This window comes from Agelaius phoeniceus, chromosome 18 (assembly GCF_051311805.1).
Source record: "Agelaius phoeniceus isolate bAgePho1 chromosome 18, bAgePho1.hap1, whole genome shotgun sequence".
NCBI classification, from domain to species: domain Eukaryota; kingdom Metazoa; phylum Chordata; class Aves; order Passeriformes; family Icteridae; genus Agelaius; species Agelaius phoeniceus.
In genome coordinates this window covers 4,574,636-4,592,907 of record NC_135282.1, presented here as the reverse complement: position 1 = coordinate 4,592,907, position 18,272 = coordinate 4,574,636, and the positions used below count along the sequence as shown (strand labels likewise).

The 18,272-nt window shown below is 52.1% G+C and overlaps 2 protein-coding genes across 5 annotated transcripts in view; both read right to left on the bottom strand.

Moving 5' to 3' along the window:
• Positions 1-2,115: 2,115 nt before the first annotated feature.
• On the bottom strand, positions 2,116-6,062 carry CRYBB3 (crystallin beta B3). The gene is made up of 6 exons (XM_054645737.2): positions 5,835-6,062; positions 5,074-5,153; positions 3,596-3,714; positions 3,386-3,518; positions 3,166-3,308; positions 2,116-2,385 (listed from the first exon to the last, which is right to left on the bottom strand). The coding sequence occupies exons 2-6, from the start codon at positions 5,146-5,148 to the stop codon at positions 2,220-2,222; spliced, it is 636 nt and encodes a 211-aa protein (XP_054501712.1). The 5' UTR covers positions 5,149-5,153; positions 5,835-6,062; the 3' UTR covers positions 2,116-2,219.
• Positions 6,063-9,771: 3,709 nt separating this feature from the next.
• The window catches only part of KIAA1671 (KIAA1671 ortholog), a 65,484-nt gene continuing 56,983 nt past the window's right edge, over positions 9,772-18,272 (bottom strand). For 3 of the 4 annotated variants that reach the window (XM_054645733.2, XM_054645734.2, XM_077187980.1), the window contains 6 exons: positions 15,172-15,424; positions 13,538-13,712; positions 13,216-13,343; positions 12,849-12,982; positions 12,614-12,696; positions 9,772-12,224 (listed from right to left, as the gene is read on the bottom strand). In XM_054645733.2, the coding sequence (XP_054501708.2) occupies positions 12,618-12,696; positions 12,849-12,982; positions 13,216-13,343; positions 13,538-13,712; positions 15,172-15,424 (769 nt within the window). In that variant the 3' untranslated portion in view covers positions 9,772-12,224; positions 12,614-12,617. The remainder of the gene's footprint in view (positions 12,225-12,613; positions 12,697-12,848; positions 12,983-13,215; positions 13,344-13,537; positions 13,713-15,171; positions 15,425-18,272) is intronic. The other variant, XM_054645736.2, reaches the window with a different exon arrangement.

The following is an 18,272-nucleotide window of genomic DNA, read 5'->3' as shown; positions in this document are numbered from 1 at the left end:
AAAGCCCGATTCAAAGCGAGAATGCTGGATTAAACCCCAATGAAAACCAGGGTCAGCTGATCCGCCGCAGCCTTTGTCTGCCCGAGCACCAAGCCCGAGTTATTTCATTACCTGTCACATTCGAGTCACCCGCTTTGTCGGCTTGGTGGCGAGGAGATTTGGACTTTGCAAGCATCAGCCGAACGCGTGCCAAGAGCCGGGGCGGGCCGGGCCAACAAAGCCCCGCCAGCCCCGCTCCGGGGCCAGGGCCCTGATCCCCCCGCCAGCCCGGCAGCCGCCAGCGGGGCTGCTGAGCTCGGCTCTTTCCATGCGAGATAAAACGCCCCAAAGCGCTGGGCAGCGTCTGGCTCTGCCCGTCTGCAGCGGCCCGGGGCTGTGCCAGCACCGGGGGCACCGCGGGAGCCCCTTCCCGACACCGGCCCGGGGCGCCGGGGACAGGCAGGGGCTGGGGCTGCTCTGCCTTGCAAAGCTGTGGGGCCACCTTGGCCCCTCTGGCCCTGGATACTCCATCACCTGCAGTGGGGCAGCTCAGGCTTGGGTGCTGGGCTCCTTTGGGAGAAGGAGAAGCACCCCAGGGGTCCCTCGGTGACACTGGGACAAAGCTGAGGTCACAAAGGGCTCACACGTCCCCGCGGGATGTGGCTGGATGGGCAGCACAGGGCTGGGGGTGAGGGCAGCAGTGCAAGCCCCCTGTGCTGAGCCAGGGGCTGCACGGGGCTGGGGCTGCAGCAAAGGAGGTTTCACAGAGAGGGGACACTGCTGCTGTGCAGCACCCGCAGCCCCCTTCACCCCACAGAGGAGCTGGGTCCCCCTGTCACCCCAGCAAGCGTCACCCAGCATGAACAGACCCCACACCTGCCCCACACAGCGGGTCCCACGGCAGGGGAGGGGCTGCAGCCCCCCAGGGTCACCCCTGCCCCATGGCCTGCCCCAGGATGGCTGCACAGAGTCACCCCCAGGGTGCTGTCACCAGAGCCCACCCTGGCAGTGACGGGTGTGGGGCCAATCCCTGGGCTCTGCAGCTGCCCCAGCTCCAGGTGATGGAGTTTCCAGGGCCAGAGGGGCCAAGGTGACCTTGCAGCTCTGCAAGGAACCCATCAGGCCGTGGACAGGCCAGGGTGTGATCCAGAGCTTCCAGCATTCCCAGCCCTGGAGCCCTCCTTTCTTGCCTGTGTCTCCTGCTGCAGCCCCACAGATGGACCCAGCACTGCCCTCCCCATCTCCTGGCTTAATCCATTCAGTCAATCCCGAGCCCTGGATGGACCCTCATGGATCTGTCCCAGGTCCCATTGCAGCCCTGCAGCCACATCCCATCCCCTCAGCAGCTCAGCACGGCCCCAGTGATCCCCTCCCTTGGCTGGGCTGGTTTAGCTCACCCCAGCCCTGGCTGTGGCAGCCCCAGGGACTGTTCTGGAAGCAGCCTCTGCCTCTGGGGGCCAGGCCCTTGCCTTCCACAGCCTCCAACCCCTCTCCAAAGGGAAAAGCTCCTGGGGGGTTGCTCAGGGACCTGCACAAAGCCCCCAGGGGGACTCAAGCCCATCTCCCATCTCTGCTCCAGCCCTGTGTGTCCCCAAGCGTGGCCCCTGGGGAAGGGCAGTGCCAGGGCAGCTCAGTGTCCCACCAGCACCCTGTGGCACCCCTGAACCCCCCCCTCTGCCCCTAGGACAGCCCCCCCATGGCAGAGCTCATTCCCGTGGGAGAAACCACCCCAGGACTGTGGGAAACTTCCTTGGGGACAGGCTGGAGCCCCTGCAGGACGCTGAGGCTGGGCACAGCCATCCCACCACGGGATGAGCACAGGGCCTGGCACCACCCAGGGATGGCCACTCCACATCCCCCCCGTGCCCTCCCTGCCCTGGGACTGGCCAGCAGCCCTGGGAGCGGGCAGGAGCCACTGTGAAAAGGGACAGAGCTGCTGGAAAAACCCTGACACGGCAGCACCGGGGGTTGTTTTAGGAAAGCTGCAGCCTTTATGTAACACTGCAAACACTGGCACTCCCCGCTCTGCCCTGCGCGGGGTTTGCTGGGCACGGCCCCATCCCCGTCCCCATCCCCATCCCCATCCCCATCCCCATCCCCTCCCTCAGCCCCAGGACCAGGCAGGCCCCGGCAGGCTCCAGCTCAGAGCTTTATTGAGGTTTTTGCACAAAGAGAACACCACGGTCACGGCAGCAGCAGCGGGGGGAGCCCTGGAGCGGCCCCGGCGGGCTCGGGCCCCCTCAGCTGTTCTCGAAGGAGCCCCGCTGGTGCCACTGCTGGTCCCGCACGCGGCGCACGGACTGGATCAGGGGCTGGTTGGCGTCCCACTCGTTCCAGTGCCGGTACTCGCCCTTCTCAAAGACGTGTTGGCGGCCCCGGTACCCGGGGTACTCGTAGCCCACCCACCTGTGGGGATCAGAGCAGTGCTCAGCAGTGCCCACCCCACACCCACACAGCCCCCAGAGCAGGGGCAGTGTCCCCATCCCTGTCCCAGTGTCCTCATCCCCGTCCCAGTGTCCCCATCCCTGTCCCAGTGTCCTCATCCCCGTCCCAGTGTCCTCATCCCCATCCCTGTCTCAGTGTGCCCATCCCTGTCCCAGTGTCCTCATCCCCGTCCCAGTGTCCCCATCCCCGTCCCTGTCTCAGTGTGCCCATCCCCTCCCAGTGCCCCCATTCCCATCCCATTGCCCCCATCCCTGTCTCAGTGCCCCTGTCCCCATCCCAGTGCCCCTGTCCCCACCCCCATCCCAGTGCTCCCATCCCCATCCCAGTGTCCCGATCCCCATCCCAGTATCCCCATCCCAGTGTCCCCATCCCTGCCTGCCACAGCCAGGTGATGCTGCCCAAGGCCACTCCTATGTCACCAAGTGCCACAGCACAGGCTGCAGTGCCCAGGTGGGAAATGCTGTGTGCCAGGAGGGGATGGAGAGTTCATGGAGAAGGCACCACAGCTTGGGTGGTGGGTTAGGGCAGGGAGCCATCATCCAGCCCCAGCGACATTGCCATGGTGCCTGTTACTCCTTGTGGGCCAGGGAAAAGGTGGCAGCAGGGAGGGGACAAGGGACACGATGGGCACGAGCAGCACCATGGGAGCAGAACCACGGCCCCTGCCACCACCCTGGGGAGACCAACCACAGTGCCAGGGGCAGGAAGCTGTTGGGGTGCCCCCTGTGTGCCCATCCTTACGTTCCATTCAGGGCCTTGACGCTGGCCACCCGGTCCTGGAAGCCGTGGGCCCACAGGCTGGGCACGTCGTCATCCACGATCTCCATCTTGCGCCCGGTGTAGCCCGCGTTCTCAAACAGGTGGATCTTGTGGTCAGCGCTGTCCTGGGGGAAAGGGCGGCTCAGGGGCTGTCCCCTGATGGTCCCCAGCACTGTGGCCACCCCAGCACAGCCCCACTCACAATCTGGAGGGGCCGGATGGACATCAGGCTGTCGCTGCTGTGGCTGTTGGACCACGAGTCCCAGCGGGGGTAGTCGCCCTTCTCCAGCACGAACTGCTCCCCAGCATAGGCCTGGCGCTCGAAGCCCAGCCACCTGCAGGAGCCCAGGGTCAGGGGGATGCTGTCCCTGCCACCCCTGGGGCTGCTCCACCTTCCCCACCCCAGACTTACGGGCCAGACTCCACCTGGATGGAGCCCACCTTCTCCATCTCCTTCTCGGTGATGTTGGGCAGCTCCTCTGTCAGCTCACATCTTTTCCCCTGGAAATTCTCCAGCTCGTAGATTGTAATCTAAGGTGGGGAGAGACCCTGTCAGCCACCACAGCGGGGGAACACCCTAGGAAATGGGGGCAGCAGTGATCAAAGGGCTCTGGCAGTGTCCCTCCATCCCGGCCATCCTGTGCCAATGTCACTCCTTGCCTGGCAGAGCTGGGTCCTGCCAGTGCCTCTGACAGAGCTCCAGCCAAGGGTGTGTGCTCCAGCACAAGCTGGAATTCTGTCCATGACAGGCTGAAAAACAGCTCAAACACAGCACTGGAAACTTGAAAGGTTTGGGCTAAGAGAATTCCTGAGCCATGGGCTGCCTCTCCTACCCCCAGCCTGGTCATTGCTCATTATCATTTCCTTATCACTGCTCCCTCCAGATCCAACCATCCCCTTGCCCTGGCCTGGCACAAGCTCTTTATTCAGTGTTTCCTTCTGAGCCCTGCCAGGTGCAGAGACCCCAGTGCCTCCCCAGGCTGCCCTGCTCTCAGCTGAGCTGCAGGATGGGCTGGAGCCAATCCCAGTGGCCAGAGCATGGCATGGGGCAGGGCCAGGGTGCCCAGCACCATTCAGGGACCAGGAGGGTCAGTGGGGTGACCAGGCTCCCCCTGTCACTGCCACAAAGGGGTCCAAGCTGCAACACCTGAGTCTGGGACGAGGGCAGAGCCTCCTACACACATCACATAATGGGGGGCTCAAGGGACAGAGGTGACACCCAGCTTCCTCAGGAGCCTCTGTGCACCCCAAAGCAATAAACAGCCCCAGCTCCTGGCACGCCTCTCCCACTGGCAGGATCTGCTCCCACCTCCAGCCTTCCCTTATCCAGGAGCAGCTTTGTGGGAAGCTCTGCACCTACCACATCCTGCCCAGCTGATTTACCTTCAACCAACATATGAGCTGAACCCCAACCTGCAAACACACCTGGGGAGGGTTGAGCTGAATCCCAACCTACAAACACACCTGGGGAGGGCTGAGCTGAACCCCAACCTGCAAACACACCTGGGGAGGGTTGAGCTGAACCCCTACCTACAAATACACCTGGGGAGTTTCAGTGCCTGGGCCCACAGCTGATCCTGCTGTGCTGGGATGCTTCATCTCCTGGATTAAACCCCTGGGCAGCTGCACAGCAGCCTGGCCAGCCAATGTCCTTGGCAGCCACGCAGGCAGGGAGCAGTGTCCCTCCTGCAGGCAGCAGCAGATCCCCAGCCCCAGCTGCTTCCCAGCCTGCAGCCCCCCAGGCTCAGCACCAGAGCAGGGCCACCACCCACTGCTGCTGTGGGAGAGCTGGAGGCCACTCCTGTCCCCAGCACTGGTTCCAGCCTGGCATCCCATAGCTCCACCCAACATCCAGTTGTCCCCAGTATAGCCCAGTATAGCCCAGTATACCTTGTAGGTGCCACCTCGCTCGCCAGCACCCTCCCCAGTCGCCATCTGCTCGGGGGGACTTTGCTGCTCGGTCATTGTGCCTGGAAAACCCAAATTGCAGGAGGTTAAGGCGGGAGGGACCAGGATTTACAGCTGATAATGAAACACAGAGGATGAAGCTGGCACAGAACAGGCAGCAGGGGTTATCACAGACCCCAGTGCATAAATCCCCAGGGATGTCCAAGCTCTGTTATCCATCCTCCTCTCCCTCCTGCACACAGGTCCCAAATCCTCACCCAGGCACCCAAAGGACTGGACTGAGCCACATCCCAAGGGACACAGAGCCCTCTGCCCAGGGCAGCTCACCCAGTTGCCACTGAACTCCCATCTCACAGCCCCACCTTTGTTCCCAGCAGGAATCTCTCAGCCTCCAGCTGCTGACATCTTTCCCCACAACATAAACCTGACACCTCTCCCTTGCTCCAGCATCCCAGGGGACACCAAACCCGGCAGCTGGAGCTGCTGTGCTGCCTCGGCCGGGGAGGGGATGGCAGTGAGAGCTGAGAGCCCCCTCTTCACTCTCCAGGAACATCCATGAAACTCTGCTCCAACATTGGAACACGCCACGCCAACGAGGGGCTTAAGAGACGAATAAAGGAGCTTGATAACATCCTGAATCAAACCCTGCAGCTTCACTTCTCGCCAAACCCCGTGCGTCTGACTCAGACTCAGACAACACCAACTCTTTGTGGAGGCCCCTTTGCAGTCCCAGCAGCGCTAACCTGTCCGTGTGGTTCCGCTGTGCCGGGCGGCGCGGGCGGCCCCGCTATTTATGGGGTTGCTTCTGACCAGAGCAGCAGAATTCGCCGGGCGGGCGCTGATGCAGCAGCTGCGTCCACGGAATTCCAGCCATGAGATCCCGGCTCAATAGCGCGGGGAGCGCGGGCGGGCCATGGAAACGCCACCCCGAGCTCTCCCGGCCATCCCTCGCACGCGGGCCGCTCGGTGGACAGCAGATTAGCGGCCAAACTCACATCAGCACGTTCACGCTGCTTCTTGCCAGCTTCTCTGGAAAACTCTGCCATCAGCAGTTCGCCAGGCAGGGTTTAGCCTGGAAACGGAGCGCAGCACGAAGCAAAAACCGGGCAAAACGGCCCCAATCGTGAGGGCTCCGCGCAAGGTGGGACACCCAGGTTCCTCAGGAGCCTCTGTGCACCCCAAAGCAATAAACAGCCCCAGCTCCTAGGAGCCCTCTCCCACTGGCAGGATCTCCAGCCTCCCTTATCCAGGAGCAGCTTTGTGGGAAGCTCTGCACCCACCACATCCTGCCCAGATGATTTACCTTCAACCAACCAACCAAGCTGAATCCCAACCTACAAGCACACCTGGGGAGGGCTGAGCTGAATCCCAACCTACAAACACACCTGGGGAGAGTTGAGCTGAATCCCAACCTACAAACACACCTGGGGAGGGCTGAGCTGAATCCCAACCTACAAACACACCTGGGGAGGGTTGAGCTGAATCCCAACCTACAAAACACCCCTGGGAAAGTTTTAGCCTGGAAACTGAGAGCAGCACGAAGCCAAAACCGGGCAAAATGGCCCCATTTGTGAGGGCTCCATGGAAGGTGGGACACTCAGGTTCCTCAGGAGCCTCTGCAATAAACAGCCCCAGCTCCTGGCACTCCTCTCCCACTGGCAGGATCTGCTCCCAACTCCAGCCTTCCTTTATCCAGGTAACTCTGCACCCATTGCACCCTCTCCAGCTGATTTACCTTCAACCAAACGAGATGAATCCCAAGCTACAAACACACCTGGGCAGGGCTGAGCTGAATCCCAAGCTACAAACACACCTGGGGAAGGTTTAGCCTGGAAACTGAGAGCAGTACGAAGCAAAACCCAGGTAAAATGTCTCTGTTTGTGAGGGCTCCGTGCAAGGTGTGATGTAATGCTGGGGTCAGCTCTGGGAGCTCAGCTGGAGTAGCTCAGCATTTCCAGAGTGGTGTTCTTGCTGGAACTTTGGCCCTAAGCAGGTTCTCTCCATAGAGTTCCATTTCTTTGTCTGCCCCCAGCCCAGTCTGGCTCCCTGCCCAGCATTTCCCAGGAACAGGGTGGGAACACATCCTGGGGTGTGTGATGAGGCATTTCTGGAGCCTGGCACAAGGGTTTGTCCATCTTCACATGCACAGGGTGATGGTAAGGCATCAAACTGGGAGCACTTCACACCAGGCACCAAACTGGGAACCTTTCACTCTGCTGGTAGCAGGCCTGATTCCCTCTTCACCTCTGAGAGTCCCCTCAGACCCAAACCATCCTGATTCCTCAGGGAACATTTTATTCAGCTGCACATATCCCCATTTACTACGGCCCTTGCAGGTTTTTCTACCTGCTCTCAGTGTGGCTCATCTTGAAACCAACCTGCTAAATCTTAACTGAAATTGCCAGAAAAGTGAATGCACAAACTGAATGGGAGAGGGATGCAAACCTGTCCTATTGTATGTGTTAGAATGAGGCCCCTCAGCCCCACCCCATCCCTGGCCTTGCTGGGTGATGCTGCAGGCCTGGTGTGACAGGGATGGCCCAGGTGTCTCACTCTGCCCATCCGTGGCTCCTGATGAAGATTTGCTGTCCCCATCAGAGCTGTGCCACAGCTCCAACAGGCACAGTCTGAGGAGGAATGGATTCATTTCTGTCTCACCAAACACAACATCAGCTGCCCCCAACAAATGAGAAACACAGAATTTCCTGTGCCGGTCCCTTCCTTCCCAGCAGCCTCATTCACCGAGCTCTGCCACAGCCTCAGGGCCCTGGATCTGCCTCTCCCAGCTCTCCACACTGTCAAGGCAATTCCAAAAACATGACAGAAGGGGCACTGGATCTCCTTGTTGCCTCTCCCAAACAGACCTCAATTTCCTCTCACTGTCAGCCTCTTAAATCCCTTTGAAAAATGACTGCTGGAAAATAGATTTTTTTTCTTTTTGTTAATACCTGGCAAAGCTAAATTGGAACTGTAATGGTGCAGAACAAAATACAGCAGCCAGAGTATCTTTATTCCCTAGGAAACTGTCTAACACAAAATATAGGATTTCTATCACACTTATCTATGTGATTTCTATCTATGTATTTATTGGGACCCAGATTGACAGACTCTATAGGGCTATGTGGAGCAACATAAAAGCTTTATCTCCACAAGAGCTCCTTCAAAACCAGATTTGAACCATTTTATTTAATATGGAATGAGAAAAACCCATAAACCACCAGACCTTGGCTTTCCTCCTCTACCAACCCCACCAGAAGAACCAGAAATTATTCCAGATTATATTTTTGCAATACATTTATATTTGAGTGAAGAGGACAGCTATGGAACAGCTCACCACCGGCTGGGGAAGGATCCCCACCCTCCACTCTCTCCACTCCCAGGGTGAGCAGAACTAGGCCTGGACTCTGCAGCCCCTGCCAGAACACCCCAAATCCCTTTAAAGCTCCACAGAAGTGGTTTCATAGAATCACAGGATTATTTGGGTTGGAAGGGACCTCAAAGCTCATCTCATTCTGCCTCCCTGCTCCCCCCAACCTTCCACTAGACCAGGTTGCTACAAACCCTGTCCAACCTGGCCTCAAAAGCCTTCACCTCCTGAAAGTCCATTTTTAAAAGGAATTAAAGCAAATACCTATTTTTCCTTCTCAGCACTGGGCTGAAGGGATGGATCCAACACTTCCCTCACTTGGCTGCAGCTGCTCTTGCTCCAGTGTCCTTCAGGGAGGTGCTGACAGGGAGCAGCTATGGTGACAGATCTGGATTTCACTGGAATAGTTTGTTTTACCCCCAGAGCTGGCTTGGGGACAGCAGTGACAGCTCTGGGAACTCACCCCAGAGGTTCTGTACCTGGATACACCTCGTGAGGCAGAGCAGCACCCCAGAACTGCCCACCTGCCCCTGAAACACACCATCCCTGCAGAAATCTGGGATTTGCTGCTCCAAACCTGCTACAGGTCACACTTTGTATTCCCAAATCTGCCCCACGTGCGTTTCAGTTTGCAAACAAGGAACAGGGTGAAACAAACTTCTGTGGGAGTGGAAAGGGGATGGTGTGTGGGGGTTAAGTCCTATGGAATAAAGTTTGGGGATGTCAAAGGTTGGAAAACCAAGCACTGCTCCTTTCTCTGCAGGAAGCGAAAGGCTCTGCTGGATGAGGAACAAATTGAAGATTCGCAGATGTTAAAAAGGTGAATTTGCAAACAGAAAAATAACTAGGGAGAAATCCACAATTGGTAATTCCAATAAAAAGCAGTGGAGTAGCTGTGCAAGTCCCTGACACAACACCTGGAGCAGGGATTGCTGGGGATCACGAGAGGAGGGCAGTCAGAAAGTGTTCCTGAATTCCACAAAACACATCCCCCCACCTTTAAAACCCAATATTGATGTGGCTTTTTAAGCAAGCAGAAACAGCTGAGGAGCTGTGAGGGGAGAGATAAAGGAAATTACAGGACCTCCATCACCTTCAGCATCACTTTTTGGACAAGAGCTGAACCTGCTCCAGGGCAGGATCCAGGAGTGGAGAAAGCAGCACATCTGAAGGAACCTTAGAGCTCACTTCCATCTCCAATAAACAGCAGGAAAAAGCACATGGCAACAAAAGTGAAAGCACAAAAAATTCCAAGAAGCATTATTTGGAATTAAAATAGAATTATATAAAGTGTATTACAGTCTGTTCTATCATTTAAGAAGTAATAACATATTTATATATCTTTTATTACAGAGCGATAACCCGAAGAGAAGGAAGTCGATATTTAATCCATGTACAATATAAAGAAATAACAGAGCAGAAAAAAACACTTTCCCATTCAACAACATTCTAAAGATGCTCTTTAATTAGACATTTAAGCATTAAACACTTCTCAGTAGTAGGTTAAACTACTCAATACAGTAATTTCAGTGCATTGTCCAAGCAGATGTGGAAATGCAAACACATTCAAGGGCTGTGTGGAAACCTCGTGTCAATCCCCTCAGTTTCCTCAACACAAACAGTTACAGAATTTCTGGCCTAGACCAAGAACCAGTAAATCCTCCAACTGCAGGGAACACAACACTGTCACCTGTGGAAGTGGAAAATGCAGCCTGTGGGGATGTTCCTGTGAGCAGGGACTGATTTCTGGACATGGGAGGCCCTACCTGCTGTGAGTGAGAACAGCCACCATCCTCCTCCTCACCTGCACCTGCTGCTCAGGCTGCCCCAGGTGAGTGTCACACACCGTGGAACCCTTGGGTGCTGCCACAGGAATATACCCCAAAAAAAACCACACCAAGAGTCACCTTTTCCACCATCACCTAAAGGAGAGGGAAGGAAATCTGTGCAAGGTTTGAAAAGGAGCTGGGCAATGGTGGTGGCTGCACCGACACGGCCCATCCCAAAAATTCCATCAGAATCCTGGGCATCACTGCTCTGTGGGGAGCAGAGGGGCTGCCAAACTAACACTGGCAACAGCTCCCATGAGAAACAGAGCAAAGCAACAGGGGAAGAAGACTTTTACATCAGACAGACGTCTCCATCTCATCTCCAGGGAGCACAGGGAGCTGCCACCGGAATAAACCCGGGAGCGAGAGATGTGCAGATGGGACTTGTCTCCTGCTGCTATTTCATCCTGCTGCTATTTCATCCTGCTGCTATTTCCTGCAGACTGGGACTGCAAATCCCCCCCTGTGACTCCTCCATGAGGTGAATTGGCACATGGTTTTGGCAGCTCCAAGCCTGACAGACACTGGCCTGGGCAGGCCCCATGGGAGCCGCGCTCCCGAAATGCTGATTGGGAAAAAAAAAAAAAAGACAAAAAGGAAAAGGAGCTGAAGTGCTGGTGCTTTATGGTTTGTATCCAGAGGAGCCCCTCAGCAGGACGTGGGGAGTGCAGCCCAAGGAGCTCTGCCAGGTGAGGAGAGCTCTCCGCTCTGCTTTTCCCTCTTCCATATTTTCCTGGTTGAGCCTGAGGAACACCTGGAGTCACCTCCCTCCCTGGGCTACCACGCTTTTAAAGGTTATTTACTGAAAGAGCACTTATCTGGGGCAAGAATCGAGTCTGTCCTCCATGGCCATGGTGGTTGGTGGTTCAGAATGAGTGCCCAGAGACAGGGAATATCTGAGAATTAGGGATACCCAAACACCCGTGTGGTCCAGGAGATCTCTACTCTGCTATCAGCACATCTTGCCAAAGGAAAGACAGGAAATCATCTGAGAAACTGAAGATCACATTTAGGTTATCCCACAAAATCAGCATAAAAATAAAAACTTAAACCTGGTATTTACAGATTAACAAATAAAAATATGAAGTGGGACTATCTGAACTGCTATTAAAGTGACATTCAACAATTAACTGGAACCCTGATATGAGTGTAACATCCTCCCTCTTCCCTTCCTTTTTTGTTATAAAAACAGTATTTACATATTTTTACTTTTTTTTTTTTTAAAGAGAACTGGTTGACATTATTGCTTGATCCTTTTTAGGAAAGACATTCCAATGAAGCAATTATTCCACATGCTGACAAAACACAGAATATACCACTTCAAGAGTGACAAAAGTTAACATTTTGTTCATCTAAAAATTATCTCCATCTGCCAGGTCAGCAGATCACATGTAAATACAAGCCAATCAAAAATACATTTTACAAAAAATAATCAAGTTTCCTTTTTCAATATGGCAGTAAACATGATTTGTTCTTCCACTCTCACCTTCCACAAATTTCATTCTAAATAGGAGCTTACTATTTGTTCACCAAGAAAAAAAAAAAAAAAAATTTGATTAAAATTATTATTTTCATAAACAAACACAAAGCCCAGCCAGACACAACTCCCAGAGGTGAACACCTAGCAAGGGGAGTTCCCTGGATCACAGCACTCCCAAATATCTCTGTTTTCCAAGACTTTCTGAAGTGCTGACCGTGACCCAGGGGGGTTCTCCTGGCAGGCAGCTCTGAAGTGCCACTGTCCCCCCTGACCTGACAGACACAGCTTTGTATTTGACTATGAATTGAAGCAGCTTTTCTCCACAAAACAGGAAGGCACCATGCACAGAGCAGTTGAGGCAGGAAGCAAACAGCAGCAACATGACATGGGGGTTTAGGTTCAGATGAGTTAAGGCTTCTGTTAAACTTCTTTATCTTCTCCTAGTTAGAATCACTGTCTGGAAAGGAAAACAGAAGGAAGGGTGTGATATGGTTAGCTGGAACAGGAAAACTTTAAAATGTGTCTTCTGTTGTAGTGCCACCTTGGTTGTGTCTATTTAATGCATTAAATGCTTAAAAGCCACCCAGAATTGTGCTGAAACCACACAAAGTTTTCAAACTTTGAAAGTCCAACAGAGCGAGGGTTATGGAAATCAAATTATGTGCAGAGAATCAGTGGAACTGTGACTGGGAGCGGAGGGGCAGCAGTCCCTGTCATCCCTGGTGCACAGGGCAGGGTAAGGGCAGTGCTGGTGGGGCCACAGGGGTGACACCAACACAGCACAGGAAATGTGAGTTTGTCACTGCACACCTGCACCCAGCAAAGCCCCCCTTCCTACCCAAGTACCTTTTCAAACCTGATTCTCATAATGGCTCTGTCTCTTCTTTGATTTCAGCTCCTTCAGCCACTGAGGAGACTTTTCTTCTGACCTAAGATATTAAAAAAACAAAAAAACCAAAACCTCTTTATTCTTTCATTATGAAAACTCCCGACAGAAACAACATCACTGCCACCAAAAAAGGAATGTACAGCTTGTTGCATTATTTTTTCCTTCCACCAAGAAGAACTGGGATTCTCTCACCTCTCCTCCTTTTCCACACTGGAGGGCAGCACTCTGCTGCCGGGAGTGCCGAGCTGTGCTTTGGGGGACTTGAAGAGCTGAGCAGAGCTGGTGTCACCAGTGCTCTCAGACTCCTGTCTTTTCCTCAGCTGGGCCTAAATATAAAAATAAAGAAAGCCTTTTAAGCCAGCATCCAGGCTTTTTTTTTTTTTTTGGAATGCAGCACAGATCACTCCAGATTTATAAAACCAAAAAAATTCCCTGAAATGAGTGAGGGGATTCCTTATAGAACAACCTGCAGGTACTGAATTGGTGGGGATTCCTTATAAAGCACCTGCAGGTACTGAACTGGTTTACCTCCCACCTACTGGGCTCTGCCTGAGCTCACCTTGAGAACAGAGTGATCCATCCCTGGGAACACAGGCAGTCTCTGGGCTTGCACAGAAGATGACCTCGGAGTGTGCTGGATCTTGTCTTCCTCCTCAGAATCTTCCTGTTGCATAGTTTTCTTCTCTTCTAATTTATTGTTAAAAAAAAAAAAAAAGCAGAGGGGGAAACCATGAGCTGGCTTTTCATGTCTGCCTCGTCCAACATTTCTTCCTGCACTCAACCAGGAATGAAGGGCAATATTTAAAAAACACATTTTACCAACTCCTGGCTTCACACCCAAGCTGACCACAACCAATTACTGCAGGTAGCTGAGGGGTTACCTGTGGAATCTTTGAACATCCAGCCATTGTCTGACTCTTCTGTCAAGGAGAACCTGTTCTCCAGGTCCAGCCCTCTGCTCCTGCGCAGCGAGTGCGACGCGGGCGCCCGGCACCGGCGCTTCTTGCTCAGCTGCACCCGAGTCTTCAGAGCACTGGAGTCCAGGACATCTGTGTGCTGCACAAACACACACCTGGGAATGAGCCCCAGCTCCTCCACAGTGGAATCCCAACCCACTCGATTGCATTCACCAATTAAAATGGGTATTTGTCTGATTATTATTATTGTGGTCACTTAAAATCATAGTAAAGAGAGTGTATGATGAGGACATGGCACTTGGTGACTAACTGGGTGTAATCCTTTGATCTCTCTAGGCTGTGGATACCTGTGTTGCATGAATAATTTGCACTAAATTAATACAAAAATAACTGCAATAATCAGGAGTTTAGTTCCTAGAGTGTTTTATGAACACAGGCCTTGCTAGCTGGTAGCAGCTGAAGGCACATCCCAAGACTGGGATCTAAAAAGAACAACTACACAAAATTCCCTTGGAGAGCAGAGCTGCAGCTTCCCTGCCAGCCACAAACACTCAAAGCCACTCACCAGCAACAAGGACACTCTAGGTTTAGTGTCCCAGCCTTCAGAAACCTTCTGTGCTCAGTCATTTCCAAGACATCCAATAAACAGTAACATTTATAGAGCAAAATAAGGAGCTGTAATTTATTTACTTGCTTAAAGCAATGTGCTTTTACAGATTTGCCTGTAACCACCAAATATCCCTGAGCCTCCCCTTCTCCAAAAGATGTGGGTTTGTTCCTTTTTTCAAAAAATTTCAGGTCAGGAATAAGATATTTTTCACACAGCATTTGCCAGCTGCACTCAGAGCTATTAATGTTTTACAGAGACACCTTTAGTGGTCCAGGGACAAAACAAAACCTTCTGCAAGTGTTAAAACACTGTGTGGATGTGGCACTTGGGGACATGGTGGTGGTGGTCTCAGCAGTGCTGGGGGAACAGCTGGATTCAATGATCTTAGAGGGATTTTCCAAACTAATTTCTTGCAGCACTAGACATCATTAACTGTGTATGACCAGGAATTCCTGGTTTTACACCAACTGCAAGATTCTTCAACATAAAAAAAATCCTTTAAAATGCAACTGTGAGCTACTATGGAAAGAAACCAATTGTAACTAAGAAAAGTATTAGTGAAAGTCCTTACAGTGTTAAATCTGCATGGCTGACAGCACAGCAGTCACTGACTGTTTGTGTTATTTAATTATGTTTCCAATATTCATCTCTGGAAGTGTCCAAGACCAGGTTGGATGGGGCTTGGAGAAAATCTGTTCTAGTGGAAAGTGTGGATGAGGGTGGAACTGGATGAGCTTTAAGATCCCTTCCAATCCAAACCAGTCTGGGATTCCATGATTGATTATCCAAGGCCAGCAGCTTTATGGAATCTCTCAGAACCTAAACACCACAGAGACTTACAAGAACTCTGTAGTTTTGATCCTAAACTTTTCAGCCAGGAAAACATCTGGCAAAATTCAGAGTGGGAAAGGCAGGGCAAAACTGGTTGCAAAGTTTCCAGAAGGAACTGGGGAGGGCTTAGATGAGGGAACACCCGATGGCAACTTACATCAATGAAGGAGAAATAACTCTTGTCCTCAGGGAGCGTGTCCCCTGCAGGAGGCACATCAGTGCCATCAGTGGAGTCCATGTCCGTGCTGGAATGGTCCAGGCTGGTGCTCCTTTGCTCTTTGGAGAAGTCATGGTGCTCAGGCAGGGAGGGAGGCTCTGTCTGCGAGGACAGCGAGGACGGGTGGCTGCCCGCGGGCTGCTTCCGCCCCGACACCACCTCATTGTCCAGGGAGGGAGATTCTCCCACAAAGCTGCAAGTGGAGCAAATGGGATCTGTGAGAGTTCAGGGCAAACAGAGACCTGCAAGGCCAGGCTGGATCACACATGGTCAGCAGGGGTTAAATAAAAGTGGAACAGAAAGTTGGAGTGCATCCCTTCTGCAGGCGCAACCCTTGTCACAGATTTGTTTTATGAAAAATCCTTTCCTTAGGATTTTTTTCTCCTGAGAAGCTGAGAGGCCTCAGGAACAAAATATAAACAATGGTTATCTGCTGCTGTGGAATGCAACAGGTGCATCTGGGATTGGTCTCATGTGGTTGTTTCTAATTAATGGCCAATCACAGTCAGCTGGCTCAGACTGTCTCAGTCAGTCACAAGCCTCTGTTAGCATTCTTCTTCTATTCTTAGCCAGCCTTCTGATGAAATCCTTTCTTCTGTTCTTTTAGTATAGTTTTAATATAATATATATCATAAAACAATAAATCAAGCCTTCTGAAACATGGAGTCAGAGCCTCATCTCTTCCCTCACCCTAAGACCCCTGTGAACACCACCACAAGCCCTCACCCCTTGGATTCATGGTGTGTTGGGGACTGGGGTGGATTCCACCCAGCCAGAGGAGTTTTTCCTCAGAAATGCTGGAGCTGAAGCGAGCTGGGCACCAGGTGGCAGCCTAAGGCAGAGCTCTATGGGCAAAGCTTTTCCTGCCTCACCAAGGAGGGCAGCAGCCCCTGCTCCCCGCTGCTGGGATGCTCCCAGTGTGTTCCTAAAATTCCTCCCGTGGCCTGCACTGACAGGAACGAGCTGCAGGGTCAGGTCTGAAAGCTGGACACAGTTGTCTGCCTTTCCTTGAAACAGGAAGACTCTACTGCCAGTAAAAATTGGGCTGCCTTGCTTCTAACTCCCAGCTTGAAAAAAACCCAAAACTTAAAGGATTTAGCTCTGATTATTTTTTCTCCTCTTGATAGAAGTGATTTGCCACTAAGCAGCATTTCTTGGGCACATATTTAGGAAAACTGTTCTAAACCTAAAAACCTCGTGTATATATCAACATATGTACATCTTTTAAGCAATAAACCTCAGTATTTGGTACAGCAATCCCAGGAGAAAACCACTTAGGAGTTCTCTGCTGGATAACAGCATTCCATCAGCACCAGCACACGGCACAATGTCCAGTCTGGCAGAGCAGACACTGCCCAGAGGGTTTCCAGCACACAAGCAGAGGGAATGCTGCTTCCCTCCCTCACCAGTGGGCCCCAGGATAATTAAGAATGGCACTAATGAGCTCTGGGGGAAAGTTTTTGTCCAGGGTTTTTGCTTCAAATGGCATTTGGTATCTGCAGCATTAGGGTTTAGAGCCACTGCAGCATGGAAGAATGGAGAGAGGAGGGACAATCTGCAGGACCTTTCATGGAAATTAAAGTGTGTGTGTTGAAAGGATCCTGTTGGATTTGAACATCTCCAAAAAGTCTCTTCCCTGCTACACCCCAGGGCTGCAGCTGATACAATTCACTGAGGTTTTTAAAACTGAAATATCTGAGAGCAAGATGTGATAGAAATCCAGCTGAATTAACATTGATTGGTGGTTCCTCATTCCCAAACCTTCCAAGTGGATTTTCCTTTGGAGTTTCTGCACAATTACAGCCCCATACACCAACCCCCATGGCACAGCTCATCCCCAAATGTGGGAAGGATTCCTGGAGTCCAAACCCAGTTATGTGCAGTGAATTCTTTCCAGTGAACAGCTAATTAGGGGGAAAATTCCCTTCAGAAAAATGAAACTGAAAACATATTTTCAGTTCTCATTACTGAGATGTATCATGCACCTCTTTCTATTACTTCATTAAGATTTTAGGGTTTGTGAGCATATCCATGAGCTGCCCCTGATGCTCCACAGGTACATTTACAGACACTTCTCTGAGAAATCATGCCTCACGTGGAGCACACAAACCCAGCAGGATGGTTATCACAATGGAAAATAAACTGACAGCAATCCTCACTTCCAACTGCAATTAAATTTAATTAGTTCTTGCAAGACAGTGTATAGAGGGAATAAAAAGGTGTTGCTTCAGCCTGTGAAATGAGGAGTCAGAGCTGTATGGCTCCACCATCTAAAACCAATTCCTTTCCTGTAAAAAACAATAATTTTCCTTATGAAGATTGTTCTAACCTAAAAGAGTTTTCTACAGTGCCAACTCAGAAAAAATTTATTCAAGCACTTGAAAAAAATTAAAATCTTTTAGATAAACTAGAAAAATCCAATTAATGCCTCCAAATGGGAGAAGATGCTTTCATCCCTGTCCATCCCAAGGAGTTACTGGCCAAAGCCCACTGGAGGAGGTCCTTATGCTAATTCCAGCAGTGACTCAGTTCTAGAGGAAAATACTCCTTCCTTCACCTTCCAAAAGCTCATCTAGGAAAAGGACAGTGTTCATCCTGTTGCCATGAAGTTCTGGCCTTTGATTTCAGAATTCCCTTCCTCTCCCAGAGAAGCAGTGGAGTCACCATCCCTGGAAGTGTCCAAACACCAAGCAGAGGTGGCACTGCCTGGTTTAATGGCCACAGTGGGACTCAGGTGAAGGTTGGACTCAGAGATCTTGGAGGTCTTTTCCACCCTTAAGCACTCTGTGATTCCATGAAGATGAGGTCATTCAACAGAAGCACTAATGGAACACTCCTAAAATAATCCCTGCATGGCTGCAATAGTGGGAAATGCCCCAGGCTGGAGGTTCCCCCAGCACAGCAGGAGGCTGTGACACCCTTTGGTCCCTGCAGGATGTGACACCCTTGTGCCTTCCCTGCCTTCCTCCCAGGGAAGGCAGCCAGGCCAAACAGGAAAACTGAACCATCAACATCTCCTGAGAGTTCCTGCCTCCAGCTGG